The sequence below is a fragment of the Rattus norvegicus genome, chromosome 9 (assembly GCF_036323735.1).
Source record: "Rattus norvegicus strain BN/NHsdMcwi chromosome 9, GRCr8, whole genome shotgun sequence".
NCBI classification, from domain to species: domain Eukaryota; kingdom Metazoa; phylum Chordata; class Mammalia; order Rodentia; family Muridae; genus Rattus; species Rattus norvegicus.
Window position 1 is genome coordinate 93,098,446 of NC_086027.1, and position 19,183 is coordinate 93,117,628.

Here is a 19,183-nt window from a genome sequence, read left to right on the forward strand (position 1 = left end):
ACGTATACACAAACACATACATACATATACACAAACACACACATACACTCATACACACCTACACACACATATACACATGTATACACATACACACACACCTACACAGACACATACACACATACATACATATATACACATACATACATACACACACATATACACACATTCACATAAATACACACACACATACACACACACACGCACACACACACACGCACTACATTTTGGAGTATGAAACAGAAGTGTCAAAGGACTGGGGGCCTGAGATGTGTACCTACACAATCCATAGCTCTCACATACAATCTATACCGCTCATGAACAAGGAGCAGAGCAGATCACAGTGTGTCAATACAAAAACTGTCTTCATCCCAGTAAACCAGAGGAAGTTCCCTGCTTAACAAAGATAAAGTTGTCCACTGTACTCATTCCGGAATCTGTGCATCCAGACACTCATTAGTGAGCTAAATGCCTTCCTATCTCTCTATCCTTGTTGCTGTTCACACTATGAATACCCTAACCATTAAGTCTTATCTTTATTCTGTTTCCAGGCGGTGCTGTCAGAATACTGATGTGCTCAGGCCTGCCGCTATCAGAATACTGAATATCACAGTAGGAAGCAATATCAGTTGTGTTTCAGAGGCCACCCAGAGATGCAGCCTACCTACAGGTAAGGCGAATGTGAAATAGGAAAAAAAATAGTATCTGAGTCCTATAATGGTATGGCTTTTTAAGCCAATAGCAGAAGCATTTTGTTTGGAACGAGTCTGATTCATTTGCTTTTCAATCTCCATCTGGATGACATCATGCAATTGCTGGCCCCTTAGTGGTGAAGAATTGGCTGGCAAATATAGCTAACACCCAGTTAGATCTAGGGGCCTAATTGGCTGGCATTGAGTTGACTGTCATGAGAGATATTATTCGTAAAAATTTAATTTGATGCATATATATGTATATATATATATGCAGTGGCAGTGTTGACAAGTAAGTGGCGAGTCCTCATTCAAATGCATTAGAGGCCCAAGTCAGGCAAAAGAGAGCTGAACCCAGTTCCTTCCTGTCAGCCACTGCATCTAGTACTGGTCCTCTACAGCACTGACTCTCTAAAATACCATCTAAAAGATGTCACTGCTCTACAAGAGTCCTAAGATGTCATGGCACCACCAGCAAGTGCCACAGTGTGCCCTTGGCACGTTCAGACCTAATATATGCAGCCTCTCCAAGGCCTCGCTTCTCCAGCCTCTGGGAGATTTCAATTTGCAGTGTTTTACAGAATGAGTGGCCTGTCACTTAAAACTGTCACTGGAAGCTGATATTTCAGCCATTACTGAGTGGTGACATTTTATTATTTAGTATTGAAACACCATCAGGAACCAGGGGAACAGTAAGCTAAAATTGAAGCTTGAAAATCAGACACCTGACACATCTCATTTGCGGTAATGAGAATGGCGTGTTTATCTTTTTTTTCTTTCTCAGATGAGAACTAATTGCCAATCTGGTATGATTTCAATCTGCTGCCATTTATGAAACAGGATCTGTTTGCTCTCTATAAAGACGATCCAGCCCTCCCCTCTGCAGCCAGACACCCAATTTCACCCAGTCTTACAAGATTCAACTATTATGCAAACGAGTGGTAAAGCAATTACATGCTCTAAAAAAAAATAAAAATTAAGACGAGAAATTTCCCATTCACAGACCTGTCATGTTCACTTCTTAAAAATGTAAATTCCTGCCAGATGTTGAAAGGCCTTTTGCATTTCGGTCACGTGACCATCTGGGAGCGTATTCCCTGTGGAAGCAACTGGATGTTCCAAATTTGATGAGTGAGCTCTCGTGGAATCCCAGGACCCCACTGGAGGCTGCATAACGGATGGAGGTATTATGGAATAGAAGATGTTTTCTGTGGGATTCACGGCTACATGGGGATAGTGCTGGACCACAGGTGACTAGTGATCTAAGTGTTCACATGGAGACGAATGCAGCTTTAACAGAAAAGACAGAAGAGAGTAAAATATAAATGGGAGAGGTCTCGGTCCACTGTGCCTCAAATGATGCTATTGGAAACCCCCTGAATGGTAAGAAAGGTTTGAAAGAGTAGCTCAACACACCACCAACAGAGGGACTTCACTGAATCTGAATCCTCCCTACAGCTTTTTACCCAAAGAGGAAACTGAGGGCCAGGAATGCTCTGTAAATGTTTTCATGTTCATAGTGAGAGACAGAGACAGAGAGACAAACACAGAGAAACGGAGACAGAATAACTACATTTCACTTATAAATTTAAAAATATGAACTAATATGCATAGGAAGGAAAATAATTCTGGAGAGAAAATGAGGCTATTTTCTGGCCTGTCTTGCTTTGTATTCTCTGAGAAGCTCATAGGGAGAAAAGCTCTCTGGGGCAGGTAAAATAGAATATGGAGAAGTTCCTGACAGCAAGATTTCACTTCCAGTTGTTCCTGACAACTGGTACTATGACATCTTCAGCAAGCTTGAGCACAGTGAGCCCTGGTCATGCCATGAGGGGGACCTGGTTCTGTTCAGCATAATGGCACCTTGTTTGGTTTGCACACACCACACTGTCCTGTGATATGCTTTCCATGTGGGGAATGGTACAGCCCTGCTCAACCTCCTTCCTCAGCTTTCAACTGCGATGCCCATGGGCTTGGGTGCCCACCCATGAAGAACAGGCCCTCCAGGAGAGGCAGGTCAACAGACCCAGAGAAGAAAGAGACATCACACAGGGAAGTAAGGATACTTCACTTCAAGGTTTACAAGGAACCCCCAAATATTACTGTCATCATTACTCACACCTGTCTAGTTGGCTAGTGGAGGGATTCATGTTACTCCACATAATGAAACTCGAAAGGCATGTTCTCTTAGATGGTATTGAACTTGCATCACTGGTCTCTGAGTAGAGCTGATGGAACTCACCCCACCTCTTGGAAGCCTGAAGCCCAAAGACTCAGGTTCTTGCAAAGGAAGGGTTTTAGCCTCAAAGCACAACTCAGACATTGTGCCTGGGTTTGCAGCCTGCCAGCTTCCCCAGCGAATTCTGGACTTGCTAGTCCCCACAATTGCATGAGCCAGTTACTTAAAATAAACCTCTGTGTGTGTCTCTCCTGCTTCTCTGGAGAATCCTAACACGGTTACCAAGCAGATTAAACAGCCCCTCCTCTGTACTGCAGAGCATAGAAGAAAGGAGAACTTGGCAAAATATCAGCCACTTAGAAAATCAGAGAAGGAAGAGTCTATGTGCAAAAAGCTTTGCGTCACCTTTCGAAAGCTTAGCTGTGTTTCCCAGTAACACTTTTAATTGATTTGTGAGTATGAGATGAGGCCTTTGGAAGTTCTGAGCCAGGCACTGGGGCCTTAGAGCCAGCAGCAGTGGGGCTGGAATCTGGGCTCGGGTTCTCTAATGTGGGAGAGGCCACAAGTAGAGAGTGAATGTCAATAGGAGATCCAGGTAAATGTTGCCTGGAAAGGTCCAAGAATGTAACAATTCCAGCTAAGAACACAGGAAGACTGCCCTTAGTCAGCAATGGTCCAGGGGTAAAGTTGTTGATTCAAATCTATGGAAACACATACAAAATTCTCTCACCGCTTGGGGGAGAGTGTCGCCTGTCACAGTCACTCGCATATCACATATCACTGAAGGATGGAGAAACATCTGGAGCAATGCACCACAGACGATCTCATCGTTGTGCAAACATGACTGAGAGTGTTCTCACACATGCTAAAATGGGTAGGATGTCCAGAGGCTACTTAACCTCTATGGACCAGCAATGTAGATGCAGTATGTCAACACAATACCTCTATGAGGAATGTCACTGCGCCACATTGCAAAGATGAGGAAAATGATATTGTGGATGATTTTGGAACTCAGGAGAGACAAGCTCAATCCCTGAAGAGAGATAGAACAGGCATCCCAGGACTTGAGCATAGCCAGGGGTCAGTTAAAGCAGGTACTAGCTAGACTCACTCAGGGTCACATGTGGGGACTTGTGCTGCTGGGAAGTAATATAGAGACTTAACTCATGCAAGGGTAGAAACATGGGCATAAGGGCAATGAGAGAAGGAAAGAGCTCCCCACACACTCTTTGCAGACACACTAGTAGACTGGAAAACATAAATGAGAATCAGGCATCACTCTGACTTCTGGGTTTCAAGACTTCTGCAGTCTATATATTGGTAACATGAATGCAAAGGATTTTGGGAAAGTAAGTGAGGACGCTATTGAATGTTTACAGAAGAAGACAGGTGTGGCATGCTTGCACAGGTAGCAAGGCTTTTAATAGAGAGGGAAATAATAAACAGACTGCATTGTGCTTTCTCTGAACACTAAAATTGTGTTAGAAGATTCAGTCCTATTTGAAAGTCTTCATTCCACCTTCTTGTGCTCTCTAATTTTCTCACGATGAGTGTGAATGGCCCATGGGTCAAAGAAAAGGCATGCTTAAAGCTCTACCCAGAGTAAGTCAGTAGAGTAGGTAGGCAGGCACAGCCGAGAGGAATTCACTTCTATGCGTATCACACTCTGCAGGCTGACCTTTGCTCAGATGCAAAGACCAACTACCAAGTCTTCTAGGACAAGCTTTGCTGTCTACATGGAGAACCAACCTGGATCGCAGAGGCACTTGTAGCTGGTGCCCACGCTACGGCACATGCCATGAGCACACGGGCTGAGGGCACAGAAGTCCACAAGCTGGGCACATGTAGGCCCTGTGAAGCCCGGGCTGCAGCTGCAGGTGAAGTGCACACCATCCACATAGCAGGTGCCATTGTTCTGGCATGGAGAAGACATGCAGGGGTCCACCTTCTCTTCACAAGCCGAGCCGAAGTACCCTGCGGGGAAGCACAGAAGGGCTTTCACATTTTAGAACATTTAAAACATCTGAAATCTTTTAAAGGGCTAGAGATGCAGCTCAGTAAGTAGAGGAAGCTGCCTACCATGGACTAAGCCCTTAATTCAATCCCCAGCACTGAGTAAACCAACAATATAGGCCTTATACTCCCAGGACTAAGGAGGCAGAGGCAGGAGCTTCAGAAGCTCAAGGCTATCTACAGGTACAAGGTTTCGGGACACATGGGATATATGAGACTCTGTCTCAAAGAATAATTGTTTTTGAAAACTTAAATATGTTTGCATCAATAATTAAGATTTGTCACAGCCCACTAAGACCTGAAATACTGTTCCTCTTAGATTTGGTAACCATATGTTAAAATGGCAAATTCTATGATCTATGCTTGCTGAAACATAGAACATATGACTGCTTGGATGTACTTTGTATGTTGTATATGTGCACATGGCATGTGTCTATGTTATATGTATGCTATCTGAAAGATGCCAAAAATAAGTAAGCAATGACTCCCTAAGAATGTGATAAGATTTAATACTAACTGTATAAGAGAAAAACAATAAGTAAATTTGATAAAATAATGAGACATCTTGCCCACCTGTATCATGTCTTAATTCAATTCCTTGAAAACACACATCACATTGATGTGTATAATGCACAGATCATAACTCATCCTTCCAAAATGTACGAGTCCGTGTTTTTAATAAATGTATTCAGATGTTCAACTCAATGGATACTCTACAAATGTATAAAATATTTTGAAGATTGATTCTGGGGATGTGGCACCCTCTAGTCATACTGTGCAATGCCACTTGGCAATAGTCACTAGCATACGCCCTGGGATGAGTGAGTCACCAAAGCATGACCCTGAGAACAAAGGCAGATCCAGAGGACCACACATAGTATAGCATACCACTTAGTAAAAATGTCTCAGAAAAGAATGCATGGAAATATTGAAAGTGGATAGGTGTCTGCTGTGGCTGAGGAGTGAGGAGAGATTGAGAACAGGCATGGGTGGTCCACTGGGTTGAAGGAGATGTTCAACACTGGTCCTTGTCGAGACTTGCACACCTGAATGGATTTGCTGAAACCGCTGAGTTGAGCAGTTTAGAAGAATGAATTATAATCTAGAAATTATGCACACCAGCACACTTTATGATATAATATTATGTAAAGCTGTAGCATATTTTAATTTCAAATGAGATTATCAGATAAGTGTTTTTTATTGTTTTCTGTATACATAAGTTGGCGTTTCTCAGGCTGAAAAATTACATATACATATAAGTGTGGGTACTTCTCTTCAGTCACCCAGGAGTATGTGTTTAGCAATGATATAAACTTAAGCTTGTTTTAAGACTTCAAGACGAATTTGAAAATTTGATAAGCATTTCGATTTTAAAAATAAAAATTAAATAATGTTACTCATGCACACTTTTCCTTGGGCATTCTACTTTTCTTATCCATGTTGTAGTTTATATTTACTTACACTCACACATAATTCCTTAGTGATAGTGGCAACTCTATAGTTATTGTCAAGAATACAGTGAGTCTATAAAATCAACAAAAATATCCCCAGATTTAATTATCTGAAGTACTACTCATAAATGGGCATAATTAGCTTGGAATCATTCTGAGTAGAAATAGAAAAAAATTAAATGATGTTCAACATTTTTATAAACTACTCTTAGCTTTTAAATTTTAGAAATCAAACTAAAATATAATATCTAATCAATTTTGATGATGCTTGAATTCTCCAAAGAGTCTTCTAAAGTGGGATATTTTTCTATCCTTCATGAATTCCATTCTACTGTGATTGAAAAGAAGATACTTAAAAACTTAACAACACATGACAGCACTATAAAGTATCCTTACTTAACAATTTACTTGGAAAAAAATCGAACTATCTAAAACAGAATTAGATTACTTCTCCCTATTTGAATCTAGAAAATGCACTATGGCCATTTGAGTTATTAAAGATCCAATTTGGCCCTTTGTGTGACACTGATAAAGTAATTCTTATTTCCTTAATCTGAAGAGATAGGTTTGGGAAAGTAACTGATCGAGTCAACCCACAAGTCTTACTGGTCGGACAGAGGCTCAGGGTTTTATTTACAGAAATGAAAAGAAGAGGTTTTCCCTCCAAACAACTGAATAATAAGTTTGTTAGAGCTGCAGTGTCCTCCAGACACAACAAGGCTAATGTGTGAATGAACTCACAGAGATGGTGAGAGCCTGCACAGGGCCTGCAAAGGTTCAAGCCGGATAAAATCCCAGCACTGAGTAGAGGAAGTGGACACAAGTCCCACCCCTAACCAAGAAGCTACTGATGGTTGACAGCTACTGGGAGAGGCAAAATCTGTTTTCTTCAATGGAGTGTCACCAGGTATCAAGCAAATTCCAAGGCAGGCCTCACTGAGGTTCAGGAGAGGTTGGCCAACACAAAATGGACTCCATGTATTTTGTCCATTTGTTTGTTTGTGCTTTTGTTGTTTGGTTTTGGTATTTTGAAGAGAGAGAAAGACCATGCAGTTGAATGGAAAGAGGGACTGGGATGATCTGGGAGGAGTTGGAATGGGGGAAAATGGGGTCAAAATATACTGCATGAAATTTTTTAAACAAAAGAAAATCATAAAACATTCATGAAATTAAAAGACACCCAAAGTTTTTTAAAAAAACCTCCAATTTTATGGATTGGAAAAACTAATATTGTTAAAAGTATCTCTACTACCCAAAGTGACTTACAGATCAATGCAGTCCCCATCAAAATACCAATGACACAGAACGCCACCAACGTCAACAGAAACTAAAAATCATATGGAATCACCAAAGACTCCAAGTAGCCCAAGTCATCTCAAACCTGGTGAACAATGCTAGACATGACACAGCACCTGACTCTGGGAAACAGGCCAGAGCCATGGTACCCAAAACAGCATGGCACTTAGAAGCACAGTCCAATTAAACGAAAGAGGAATTCTAAAACCAAAGCCACAAACTGAGAACCAACTGATTCTCAGTAAAGGCACCAGAACATCTCCCAAGCAGGATAAACTCTGCTGAGAAAACCAGACATTCATATGCAGAGGACAGAAACTGACTATTGTCTCCAAAAGTCAATGCAAAATGAAGAACTGAGTTCAATGACCACCTCTGCCTATTAATCTGTGAGACCCAGTACTACATCCAGCTGGCTTGTGTTGGCATTTTGTGGAATGCAGATGTTGCTGATATCTGCTATTTGGATTTACTATAGAACTTAAATACAAGTATAATGGCTTTCAAATACTAACTGTTCAATACCAAGCAGCCACATCTTCCTGCCAGAGACCCTGTGGGTGGTACTGGTATCGATTACAAGAGAAGGTTCTGCAGTCAGGGTTATCAGTTCAGTTAGATGGCTGGACAGCTGAAACATGTAGTAACAAAAGGGAGAAGAGACCAAATTTTGAAAGTTCTCTGGCTTTAACTAGTAAACTCTGCATTTCCTTGTGTTGCTCAAGCCATTGTTATCTTCTTATTCATATAACACATCCTTTTGTAAATGACTCAGTTCTTCCTCAGCCGCCCTCTACATGACCTTCCTCACAGAACATGAACAGGGTTTTCTAACACCAGGAACGAAAAGCCAAAAAGCCAAAAAAGAAAAATAAGTTGGAATCTCTCTGCCTGACCCTGGAACAAAGCATTTCAGCATTTTGGGTTCCATTTCCTTTACCTACAAAATGTATAGACTTCTACTAGTATAAGGATAGATAGTGCTCAATAAATGTTGGATTCAAATTCCTTTAAGCTGTGAGTTTTCCGTTTTGCATACTCAGAGACTGTGTGAAGGAAAACTGAAGGGAAGCTGGACTGTTAGGCAATCTCTGGAACATAATCAACTTTGACTCCCGCAGGGCTATGTCCCTGAACACGGCTAAGGGTATTTTCTGGAATCAGGAGATGGCCACACACAGCTTTTTAAACACATGCAGTTACTGGGCCACCTTGCAAGGCAAAGCGGGTGAGCTCTTGGGATGACAGCTGTGGGAAGAGGTTCAGGAATCGCCCAGAAGAACATCTCTCCACAAGCTCAACAGGAGTCTGTTAAACCCTTTCTAGCTCATACATCATACAAGCATTCAGAAGTACTGTCATTGTTCCAAAGAATTTACCATATTAATTCAGAACTATATGTTTATTTTATATGTATATGATTATATATATATCTCTATATTAATAGAATATATAAATAAATACTATTAAAACTCACATAAACCCCATGAGTACTGTTATTTCTTCATTTTTTTTTTTTTTTAGGGTTTACATTTTTTTTTTTTTATTAACTTGAGTATTTCTTATATACATTTCGAGTGTTATTCCCTTTCCCGGTTTCCGGGCAAACATCCCCCTCCCCCCTCCCCTTCCTTATGGGTGTTCCCCTCCCAACCCTCCCCCCATTGCCGCCCTCCCCCCATAGACTAGTTCACTGGGGGTTCAGTCTTAGCAGGACCCAGGGCTTCCCCTTCCACTGGTGCTCTTACTAGGATATTCATTGCTACCTATGGGGTCAGAGTCCAGGGTCAGTCCATGTATAGTCTTTAGGTAGTGGCTTAGTCCCTGGAAGCTCTGGTTGCTTGGCATTGTTGTACTTTTGGGGTCTCGAGCCCCTTCAAGCTCTTCCAGTTCTTTCTCTGATTCCTTCAATAGGGGACCTATTCTCAGTTCAGTGGTTTGCTGCTGGCATTCGCCTCTATATTTGCTGTATTCTGGCTGTGTCTCTCAGGAGCGATCTACATCCGGCTCCTGTCGGTCTGCACTTCTTTGCTTCATCCATCTTGTCCAATTGGGTGGCTGTATATGTATGGGCCACCTGTGGGGCAGGCTCTGAATGGGTGTTCCTTCAGTCTCTGTTTTAATCTTTGCCTCTCCCTTCCCTGCCAAGGGTAATCTTTTTCCTCATTTAAAGAAGGAGTGAAGCATTCACATTTTGATCATCCGTCTTGAGTTTCGTTTGTTCTAGGGATCTAGGGTAATTCAAGCATTTGGGCTAATAGCCACTTATCAATGAGTGCATACCATGTATGTCTTTCTGTGATTGGGTTAGCTCACTCAGGATGATATTTTCCAGTTCCAACCATTTGCCTACGAATTTCATAAAGCCGTTGTTTTTGATAGCTGAGTAATATTCCATTGTGTAGATGTACCACATTTTCTGTATCCATTCCTCTGTTGAAGGGCATCTGGGTTCTTTCCATTTTCTGGCTATTATAAATAAGGCTGCGATGAACATAGTGGAGCACGTGTCTCTTTTATATGTTGAGGCATCTTTTGGGTATATGCCCAAGAGAGGTATAGCTGGATACTCAGGCAGTTCAATGTCCAATTTTCTGAGGAACCTCCAGACTGATTTCCAGAATGGTTTTACCAGTCTGCAATCCCACCAACAATGGAGGAGTGTTCCTCTTTCTCCACATCCTCGCCAGCATCTGCTGTCACCTGAGTTTTTGATCTTAGCCAATCGCACTGGTGTGAGGTGAAATCTCAGGGTTGTTTTGATTTGCATTTCCCTTATGACTAAAGATGTTGAACATTTCTTTAGGTGTTTCTCAGCCATTCGGCATTCCTCAGCTGTGAATTCTTTGTTTAGCTCTGAACCCCATTTTTTAATAGGGTTATTTGTTTCCCTGCGGTCTAACTTCTTGAGTTCTTTGTATATTTTGGAAATAAGGCCTCTATCTGTTGTAGGATTGGTAAAGATCTTTTCCCAATCTGTTGGTTGCCGTTTTGTCCTAACCACAGTGTCCTTTGCCTTACAGAAGCTTTGCAGTTTTATGAGATCCCATTTGTCGATTCTTGATCTTAGAGCATAAGCCATTGGTGTTTTGTTCAGGAAATTTTTTCCAGTGCCCATGTGTTCCAGATGCTTCCCTAGTTTTTCTTCTATTAGTTTGAGTGTGTCTGGTTTGATGTGGAGGTCCTTGATCCACTTGGACTTAAGCTTTGTACAGGGTGATAAGCATGGATCGATCTGCATTCTTCTACATGTTGCCCTCCAGTTGAACCAGCACCATTTGCTGAAAATGCTATCTTTTTTCCATTGGATGGTTTTGGCTCCTTTGTCAAAAATCAAGTGACCATAGGTGTGTGGGTTCATTTCTGGGTCTTCAATTCTATTCCATTGGTCTATCTGTCTGTCTCTGTACCAATACCATGCAGTTTTTATCACTATTGCTCTGTAATACTGCTTGAGTTCAGGGATAGTGATTCCCCCTGAAGTCCTTTTATTGTTGAGGATAGCTTTAGCTATCCTGGGTTTTTTGTTATTCCAGATGAATTTGCAAATTGTTCTGTCTAACTCTTTGAAGAATTGGATTGGTATTTTGATGGGGATTGCATTGAATCTGTAGATTGCTTTTGGTAAAATGGCCATTTTTACTATATTAATCCTGCCAATCCATGAGCATGGGAGATCTTTCCATCTTCTGAGGTCTTCTTCAATTTCTTTCCTCAGTGTCTTGAAGTTCTTATTGTACAGATCTTTTACTTGCTTGGTTAAAGTCACACCGAGGTACTTTATATTATTTGGGTCTATTATGAAGGGTGTCATTTCCCTAATTTCTTTCTCGGCTTGTTTCTCTTTTGTATAGAGGAAGGCAACTGATTTATTTGAGTTAATTTTATACCCAGCCACTTTGCTGAAGTTGTTTATCAGCTTTAGTAGTTCTCTGGTGGAACTTTTGGGATCACTTAAATATACTATCATGTCATCTGCAAATAGTGATATTTTGACCTCTTCTTTTCCGATCTGTATCCCTTTGATCTCCTTTTGTTGTCTGATTGCTCTGGCTAGAACTTCAAGAACTATATTGAATAAGTAGGGAGAGAGTGGGCAGCCTTGTCTAGTCCCTGATTTTAGTGGGATTGCTTCAAGTTTCTCTCCATTTAGTTTAATGTTAGCAACTGGTTTGCTGTATATGGCTTTTACTATGTTTAGGTATGGGCCTTGAATTCCTATTCTTTCCAGGACTTTTATCATGAAGGGGTGTTGAATTTTGTCAAATGCTTTCTCAGCATCTAATGAAATGATCATGTGGTTCTGTTCTTTCAGTTTGTTTATATAATGGATCACGTTGATGGTTTTCCGTATATTAAACCATCCCTGCATGCCTGGGATGAAGCCTACTTGATCATGGTGGATGATTGTTTTGATGTGCTCTTGAATTCGGTTTGCCAGAATTTTATTGAGTATTTTTGCGTCGATATTCATAAGGGAAATTGGTCTGAAGTTCTCTTTCTTTGTTGTGTCTTTGTGTGGTTTAGGTATAAGAGTAATTGTGGCTTCATAGAAGGAATTCGGTAGGGCTCCATCTGTTTCAATTTTGTGGAATAGTTTGGATAATATTGGTATGAGGTCTTCTATGAAGGTTTGATAGAATTCTGCACTAAACCCGTCTGGACCTGGGCTCTTTTTGGTTGGGAGACCTTTAATGACTGCTTCTATTTCCTTAGGAGTTATGGGGTTGTTTAACTGGTTTATCTGTTCCTGATTTAACTTCGATACCTGGTATCTGTCTAGGAAATTGTCCATTTCCTGAAGATTTTCAAATTTCGTTGAATATAGGTTTTTATAGTAAGATCTGATGATTTTTTGAATTTCCTCCGAATCTGTAGTTATGTCTCCCTTTTCATTTCTGATTTTGTTAATTTGGACACACTCTCTGTGTCCTCTCGTTAGTCTGGCTAAGGGTTTATCTATCTTGTTGATTTTCTCAAAGAACCAACTTTTGGTTCTGTTGATTCTTTCTATGGTCCTTTTTGTTTCTACTTGGTTGATTTCAGCTCTGAGTTTGATTATTTCCTGCCTTCTACTCCTCCTGGGTGTATTTGCTTCTTTTTGTTCTAGAGCTTTTAGGTGTGCTGTCAAGCTGCTGACATATGCTCTTTCCTGTTTCTTTCTGCAGGCACTCAGCGCTATGAGTTTTCCTCTTAGCACAGCTTTCATTGTGTCCCATAAGTTTGAGTATGTTGTATCTTCATTTTCATTAAATTCTAAAAAGTTTTTAATTTCTTTCTTTATTTCTTCCTTGACCAGGTTATCATTGAGTAGAGCATTGTTCAATTTCCACGTATATGTGGGCATTCTTCCCTTATTGTTATTGAAGACCAGTTTTAGGCCGTGGTGGTCCGATAGCACGCATGGGATTATTTCTATCTTTCTGTACCTGTTGAGGCCCATTTTTTTGACCAATTATATGGTCAATTTTGGAGAAAGTACCATGAGGAGCTGAGAAGAAGGTATATCCTTTTGCTTTAGGATAGAATGTTCTATAAATATCCGTTAAGTCCATTTGGCTCATGACTTCTCTTAGTCTGTCTACATCACTGTTTAATTTCTGTTTCCATGATCTGTCCATTGATGAGAGTGGGGTGTTGAAATCTCCCACTATTATTGTGTGAGGTGCAATGTGTGTTTTGAGCTTTAGTAAGGTTTCTTTTACATATGTAGGTGCCCTTGTATTTGGGGCATAGATATTTAGGATTGAGAGTTCATCTTGGTTGATTTTTCCTTTGATGAATATGAAGTGTCCTTCCTTATCTTTTTTGATGACTTTTAGTTGGAAATTGATTTTATTTGATATTAGAATGGCTACTCCAGCTTGCTTCTTCTGACCATTTGCTTGGAAAGTTGTTTTCCAGCCTTTCACTCTGAGATAGTGTCTGTCTTTGTCTCTGAGGTGTGTTTCCTGTAGGCAGCAGAATGCAGGGTCCTCGTTGCTCATCCAGTTTGTTAATCTATGTCTTTTTATTGGGGAGTTGAGGCCATTGATATTGAGAGATATTAAGGAATAGTGATTATTGCTTCCCGTTATATTCATATTTGATGTGAGGTTATGTTTGTGTGCTTTCATTCTCTTTGTTTTGTTGCCAAGACGATTAGTTTCTTGCTTCTTCTAGGGTATAGCTTGCCTCCTTATGTTGGGCTTTACCATTTATTATCCTTTGTAGTGCTGGATTTGTAGAAAGATATTGTGTAAATTTGGTTTTGTCATGGAATATCTTGGTTTCTCCATCAATGTTAATTGAGAGTTTTGCTGGATACAGTAATCTGGGCTGGCATTTGTGTTCTCTTAGGGTCTGTATAACATCAGTCCAGGATCTTCTGGCCTTCATAGTTTCTGGCGAGAAGTCTGGTGTGATTCTGATAGGTCTCCCTTTATATGTTACTTGACCTTTTTCCCTTACTGCTTTTAATATTCTTTCTTTATTTTGTGCGTTTGGTGTTTTGACAATTATGTGACGGGAGGTGTTTCTTTTCTGGTCCAATCTATTTGGAGTTCTGTAGGCTTCCTGTATGTCTATGGGTATCTCTTTTTTTAGGTTAGGGAAGTTTTCTTCTATGATTTTGTTGAAGATATTTACTGGTCCTTTGAGCTGGGAGTCTTCACTCTCTTCTATACCTATTATCCTTAGGTTTGATCTTCTCATTGAGTCCTGGATTTCCTGTATGTTTTGGACCAGTAGCTTTTTCCGCTTTACATTATCTTTGACAGTTGAGTCAATGATTTCTATGGAATCTTCTGCTCCTGAGATTCTCTCTTCCATCTCTTGTATTCTGTTGGTGAAGCTTGTATCTACAGCTCCTTGTCTCTTCTTTTGGTTTTCTATATCCAGGGTTGTTTCCATGTGTTCTTTCTTGATTGCTTCTATTTCCATTTTTAATTCCTTCAACTGTTTGATTGTGTTTTCCTGGAATTCTTTCAGGGATTTTTGCGATTCCTCTCTGTAGGCTTTTACTTGTTTATTAATGTTTTCCTGTGCTTCCCTAAGTGTGTTCAGGTCTTTCCTGAAGTCCTCCAGCATCATGATCAAATATGATTTTGAAACTAGATCTTGCTTTTCTGGTGTGTTTGGATATTCCATGTTTGTTTTGGTGGGAGAATTGGGCTCCGATGATGGCATGTAGTCTTGGTTTCTGTTGCTTGGGTTCCTGCGCTTGCCTCTCGCCATCAGATTATCTCTAGTGTTACTTTGTTCTGCTATTTCTGACAGTGGCTAGACTGTCCTATAAGCCTGTGTGTCAGGAGTGCTGTAGACCTGTTTTCCTCTCTTTCAGTCAGTTATGGGGACAGAGTGTTCTGCTTTCGGGCGTGTAGTTTTTCCTCTCTACAGGTCTTCAGCTGTTCCTGTGGGCCTGTGTCTTGAGTTCACCAGGCAGCTTTCTTGCAGCAGAAAATTTGGTCTTACCTGTGGTCCCGAGGCTCAGGTTTGCTCGTGGGGTGCTGTCCAGGGGCTCTCTGCAGCGGCAGCAACCAGGAAGACCTGTGCCGCCCCTTCCGGGAGCTTCAGTGCACCAGGGTTCCAGATGGTCTTTGGCTTTTTCCTCTGGCGTCCGAGATGTGTGTGCAGGGAGCAGTCTCTTCTGGTTTCCCAGGCCTGTCTGCCTCTCTGAAGGTTTAGCTCTCCCTCCCACGGGATTTGGGTGCAGAGAACTGTTTATCCGGTCTGTTTCCTTCAGGGTCCGGCGGTGTCTGTGGCAGGGGTCCTGCCGCTCCTGGGCCCTCCCCCACGGGAGCCCAGAGGCCTTATACAGTTTCCTCTTGGGCCAGGGATGTGGGCAGGGGTGAGCAGTGTTGGTGGTCTCTTCCGCTCTGCAGCCTCAGGAGTGCCCACCTGACCAGGCGGTTGGGTCTCTCTCTCACCGGGTCTGGGAGCAGAGAGCTGCTGCGGGCCGGGATCCGCGGGTGTGGGACTTCCGGTAAACACAGAACGTGCCCGGTTCTAGAGAAATTCTGCTTCCGTGTGTCCCAAGCTCACCAGGCAGCTTTCTTGCAGCAGAAAATTTGGTCTTACCTGTGATCCCGAGGCTCAAGTTCGCTCGTGGGGTACTGCCCAGGGGCTCTCTGCAGCGGCAGCAACCAGGAAGACCTGTGCCGCCCCTTCCGGGAGCTTCAGTGCACCAGGGTTCCAGATGGTCTTTGGCTTTTTCCTCTGGCGTCCGAGATGTGTGTGCAGGGAGCAGTCTCTTCTGGTTTCCCAGGCCTGTCTGCCTCTCTGAAGGTTTAGCTCTCCCTCCCACGGGATTTGGGTGCAGAGAACTGTTTATCCGGTCTGTTTCCTTCAGGGTCCGGCGGTGTCTGTGGCAGGGGTCCTGCCGCTCCTGGGCCCTCCCCCACGGGAGCCCAGAGGCCTTATACAGTTTCCTCTTGGGCCAGGGATGTGGGCAGGGGTGAGCAGTGTTGGTGGTCTCTTCCGCTCTGCAGCCTCAGGAGTGCCCACCTGACCAGGCGGTTGGGCCTCTCTCTCACCGGGTCTGGGAGCAGAGAGCTGCTGCGGGCCGGGATCCGCGGGTGTGGGACTTCCGGTAAACACAGAACGTGCCCGGTTCTAGAGAAATTCTGCTTCCGTGTGTCCCAAGCTCACCAGGCAGCTTTCTTGCAGCAGAAAATTTGGTCTTACCTGTGATCCCGAGGCTCAAGTTCGCTCGTGGGGTGCTGCCCAGGGGCTCTCTGCAGCGGCAGCAACCAGGAAGACCTGTGCCGCCCCTTCCGGGAGCTTCAGTGCACCAGGGTTCCAGATGGTCTTTGGCTTTTTCCTCTGGCGTCCGAGATGTGTGTGCAGGGAGCAGTCTCTTCTGGTTTCCCAGGCCTGTCTGCCTCTCTGAAGGTTTAGCTCTCCCTCCCACGGGATTTGGGTGCAGAGAACTGTTTATCCGGTCTGTTTCCTTCAGGGTCCGGCGGTGTCTGTGGCAGGGGTCCTGCCGCTCCTGGGCCCTCATTTCTTCATTTTTAAATGAGGAAGTAGACACAGGAAGATCAAGGACTTTGCCCGAAGGCACACAGTTAGAAAAGAAAGTCACATTTACACCCAGGATACTCGAACCTAGGTTATTGCAAAGAAGCAGTACTAAGAAATGGGTGCTGGAAGAAATGCAGACCGACAGGAGCCAGATGTAGATCGCTCCTGAGAGACACAGCCAGAATACAGCAAATACAGAGGCGAATGCCAGCAGCAAACCACTGAACTGAGAATAGGTCCCCTATTGAAGGAATCAGAGAAAGAACTGGAAGAGCTTGAAGGGGCTCAAGACCCCAAAAGTACAACAATGCCAAGCAACCAGAGCTTCCAGGGACTAAGCCACTACCTAAAGACTATACATGGACTGACCCTGGACTCTGACCCCATAGGTAGCAATGAATATCCTAGTAAGAGCACCAGTGGAAGGGGAAGCCCTGGGTCCTGCTAAGACTGAACCCCCAGTGAACTAGTCTATGGGGGGAGGGCGGCAATGGGGGGAGGGTTGGGAGGGGAACACCCATAAGGAAGGGGAGGGGGGAGGGGGATGTTTGCCCGGAAACCGGGAAAGGGAATAACACTCGAAATGTATATAAGAAATACTCAAGTTAATAAAAAAAAAATGAAAAAAAAATGGGTGCTGGTATGTCTGAAGACTTACTCATTGGCTGCTGCTTAACCTGCTATCCATCTCTCTACCTCATATGTTATAAAACTTCAGTTACACAAAATAATAGCTCTTCTTAATAGACTCTACTACAGTTACATATTGATCTGTTACTCCATTCTGGAAAGTGAGATTTATTTGTAAATTACCTGAGGTCCATTATCAGTCCATAGACAAAATATTCACTGATCCAAAAGAAGAATAAATTGAAACACATAGGAACATCAAAGACAAACTACTCAAAATCAAAATTAAGAGAAAATATTAAAAGGATTCAAGGTCTATTGAATCATTTAAATGTAAATGGACTAATACTCTAAAGGAAAAAGGAAGAGATTCTTAGATTGCATCAAAAGGAGCAAATCCTATGTGTTCTCTAGAAGAACCCTGCTATCAAAATAAAAACACATAAATCTGAAGGCAAAAAGAAGGGTAAAAACATCAAAAATAAATAAATAACAAAAGTGATATGCCCATAATGGATTCCAGCTTGAGCTACATAACAAGATTGTATTTCATCAAAATTATGTATTAGACATGAAAAATGACTCTTAATATGGAAATCAGGCAACTTATCAAGAGTATCTACCTATAACAAATGTATAGGTATCTAATTAAGAATTTCAAATGCATAGAGAAATAAACTGCCAGAAACCATACAAAAAAGGATCTTTTCATAGCGCTTAAGAAGAAAATTGATGAGTACATGTAATATTTGAATAAGACATTCCTTTCACAATATTTTATGTAAGTTGTAATTTCAGTGTATATGAAAAATTATTTCACAAAATAAACATTTATTCATTACTTTAAAAACAGAAAAAAACTTCAGAAAACTAAAACAGAAGTTCATTTTCTCTGTAATTATAGGGCATGTACCAAAACTTACAGAGAGTAACGTTTTAACAGTATAGTAATGAATACCCCACTACTGTAAAGAACAAAGGGGGATTCTACCCTCTACACCTACATCCGACATTTCACTATATGCAAAAGGCAAGTAAAAGCTTAAAACATAAAAAGGAAAACAACACAACTCTTTTATTTAACAACCTATGCTTCAATGTAAAGAAAATTAAGGAGTTTATAATAAAAACCATTGAGTAAAAATAGCAAACTATCAGAATAAGTCAGTCTGCAAAAACAACTGTATATTTGTTTGCTAGCAATAAGCAATTTAAATAAGTTTAAATGACACTTACAATAATATTATCAATAAAACAGAAAATGGAAGCAATCACTCAGTGATTAAGAATAATTGCTATTCTTAATAAGCTATTCTTAAGTCCTCTTGCAGGGGACTATAGTTTTCTTCCCAGACCCAAATGGCAGTTCACAACCATCGGAAACTGTAATTCAAAGGGATCTGACACCCTCTTCAGGCTTCTATACAGGCCTGATCATACAGACATACAAGCAAAACACTCATGGAAATAAAATGAAAAATATTTTTAAAACATAAAACAAGTGGATTTGATAAGAGAGATTCAAGAAATCGTCACTAAAAACTATAAAATATTACTTAAATTTTAAAATACCCAAATAAAATGAATAGCTATTCCATATTCACAGATTTGAAATACCCAGTCTCATAAAGGTGTAAATTATCCCAGACTCCTTTACTGTAAGTTATTTAAACTATCCACTATTTGGAAGGCAATTCAATTCTCATTGATCATCAGGAAGCAGGGAGGGATGAATACCAGTGCTCAATAGGTTCTCTGGCTCCCTTTCTCTTTTTATTTAGATTGAGTTCTCAGCCCATATTCAGGGTGGATCTTCCCTCCTCACACTTACTGTGCACCCACAAACACACACAAAATGGATAATTTTTAAAAGTAATGAAAAACTATGCACAGGACAACCCATGGAATACAGCTTTGTGGAG

General features: G+C 41.6%; 1 protein-coding gene across 2 annotated transcripts in view; it reads right to left on the reverse strand.

Moving 5' to 3' along the window:
- Positions 1–19,183, reverse strand: part of Dner (delta/notch-like EGF repeat containing) — a 315,461-nt gene that overhangs the window by 63,338 nt on the left and 232,940 nt on the right. For both annotated transcript variants that reach the window (NM_001399331.1, XM_039084678.2), the window contains one exon: positions 4,618–4,842. In NM_001399331.1, the coding sequence (NP_001386260.1) occupies positions 4,618–4,842 (225 nt within the window). The remainder of the gene's footprint in view (positions 1–4,617; positions 4,843–19,183) is intronic.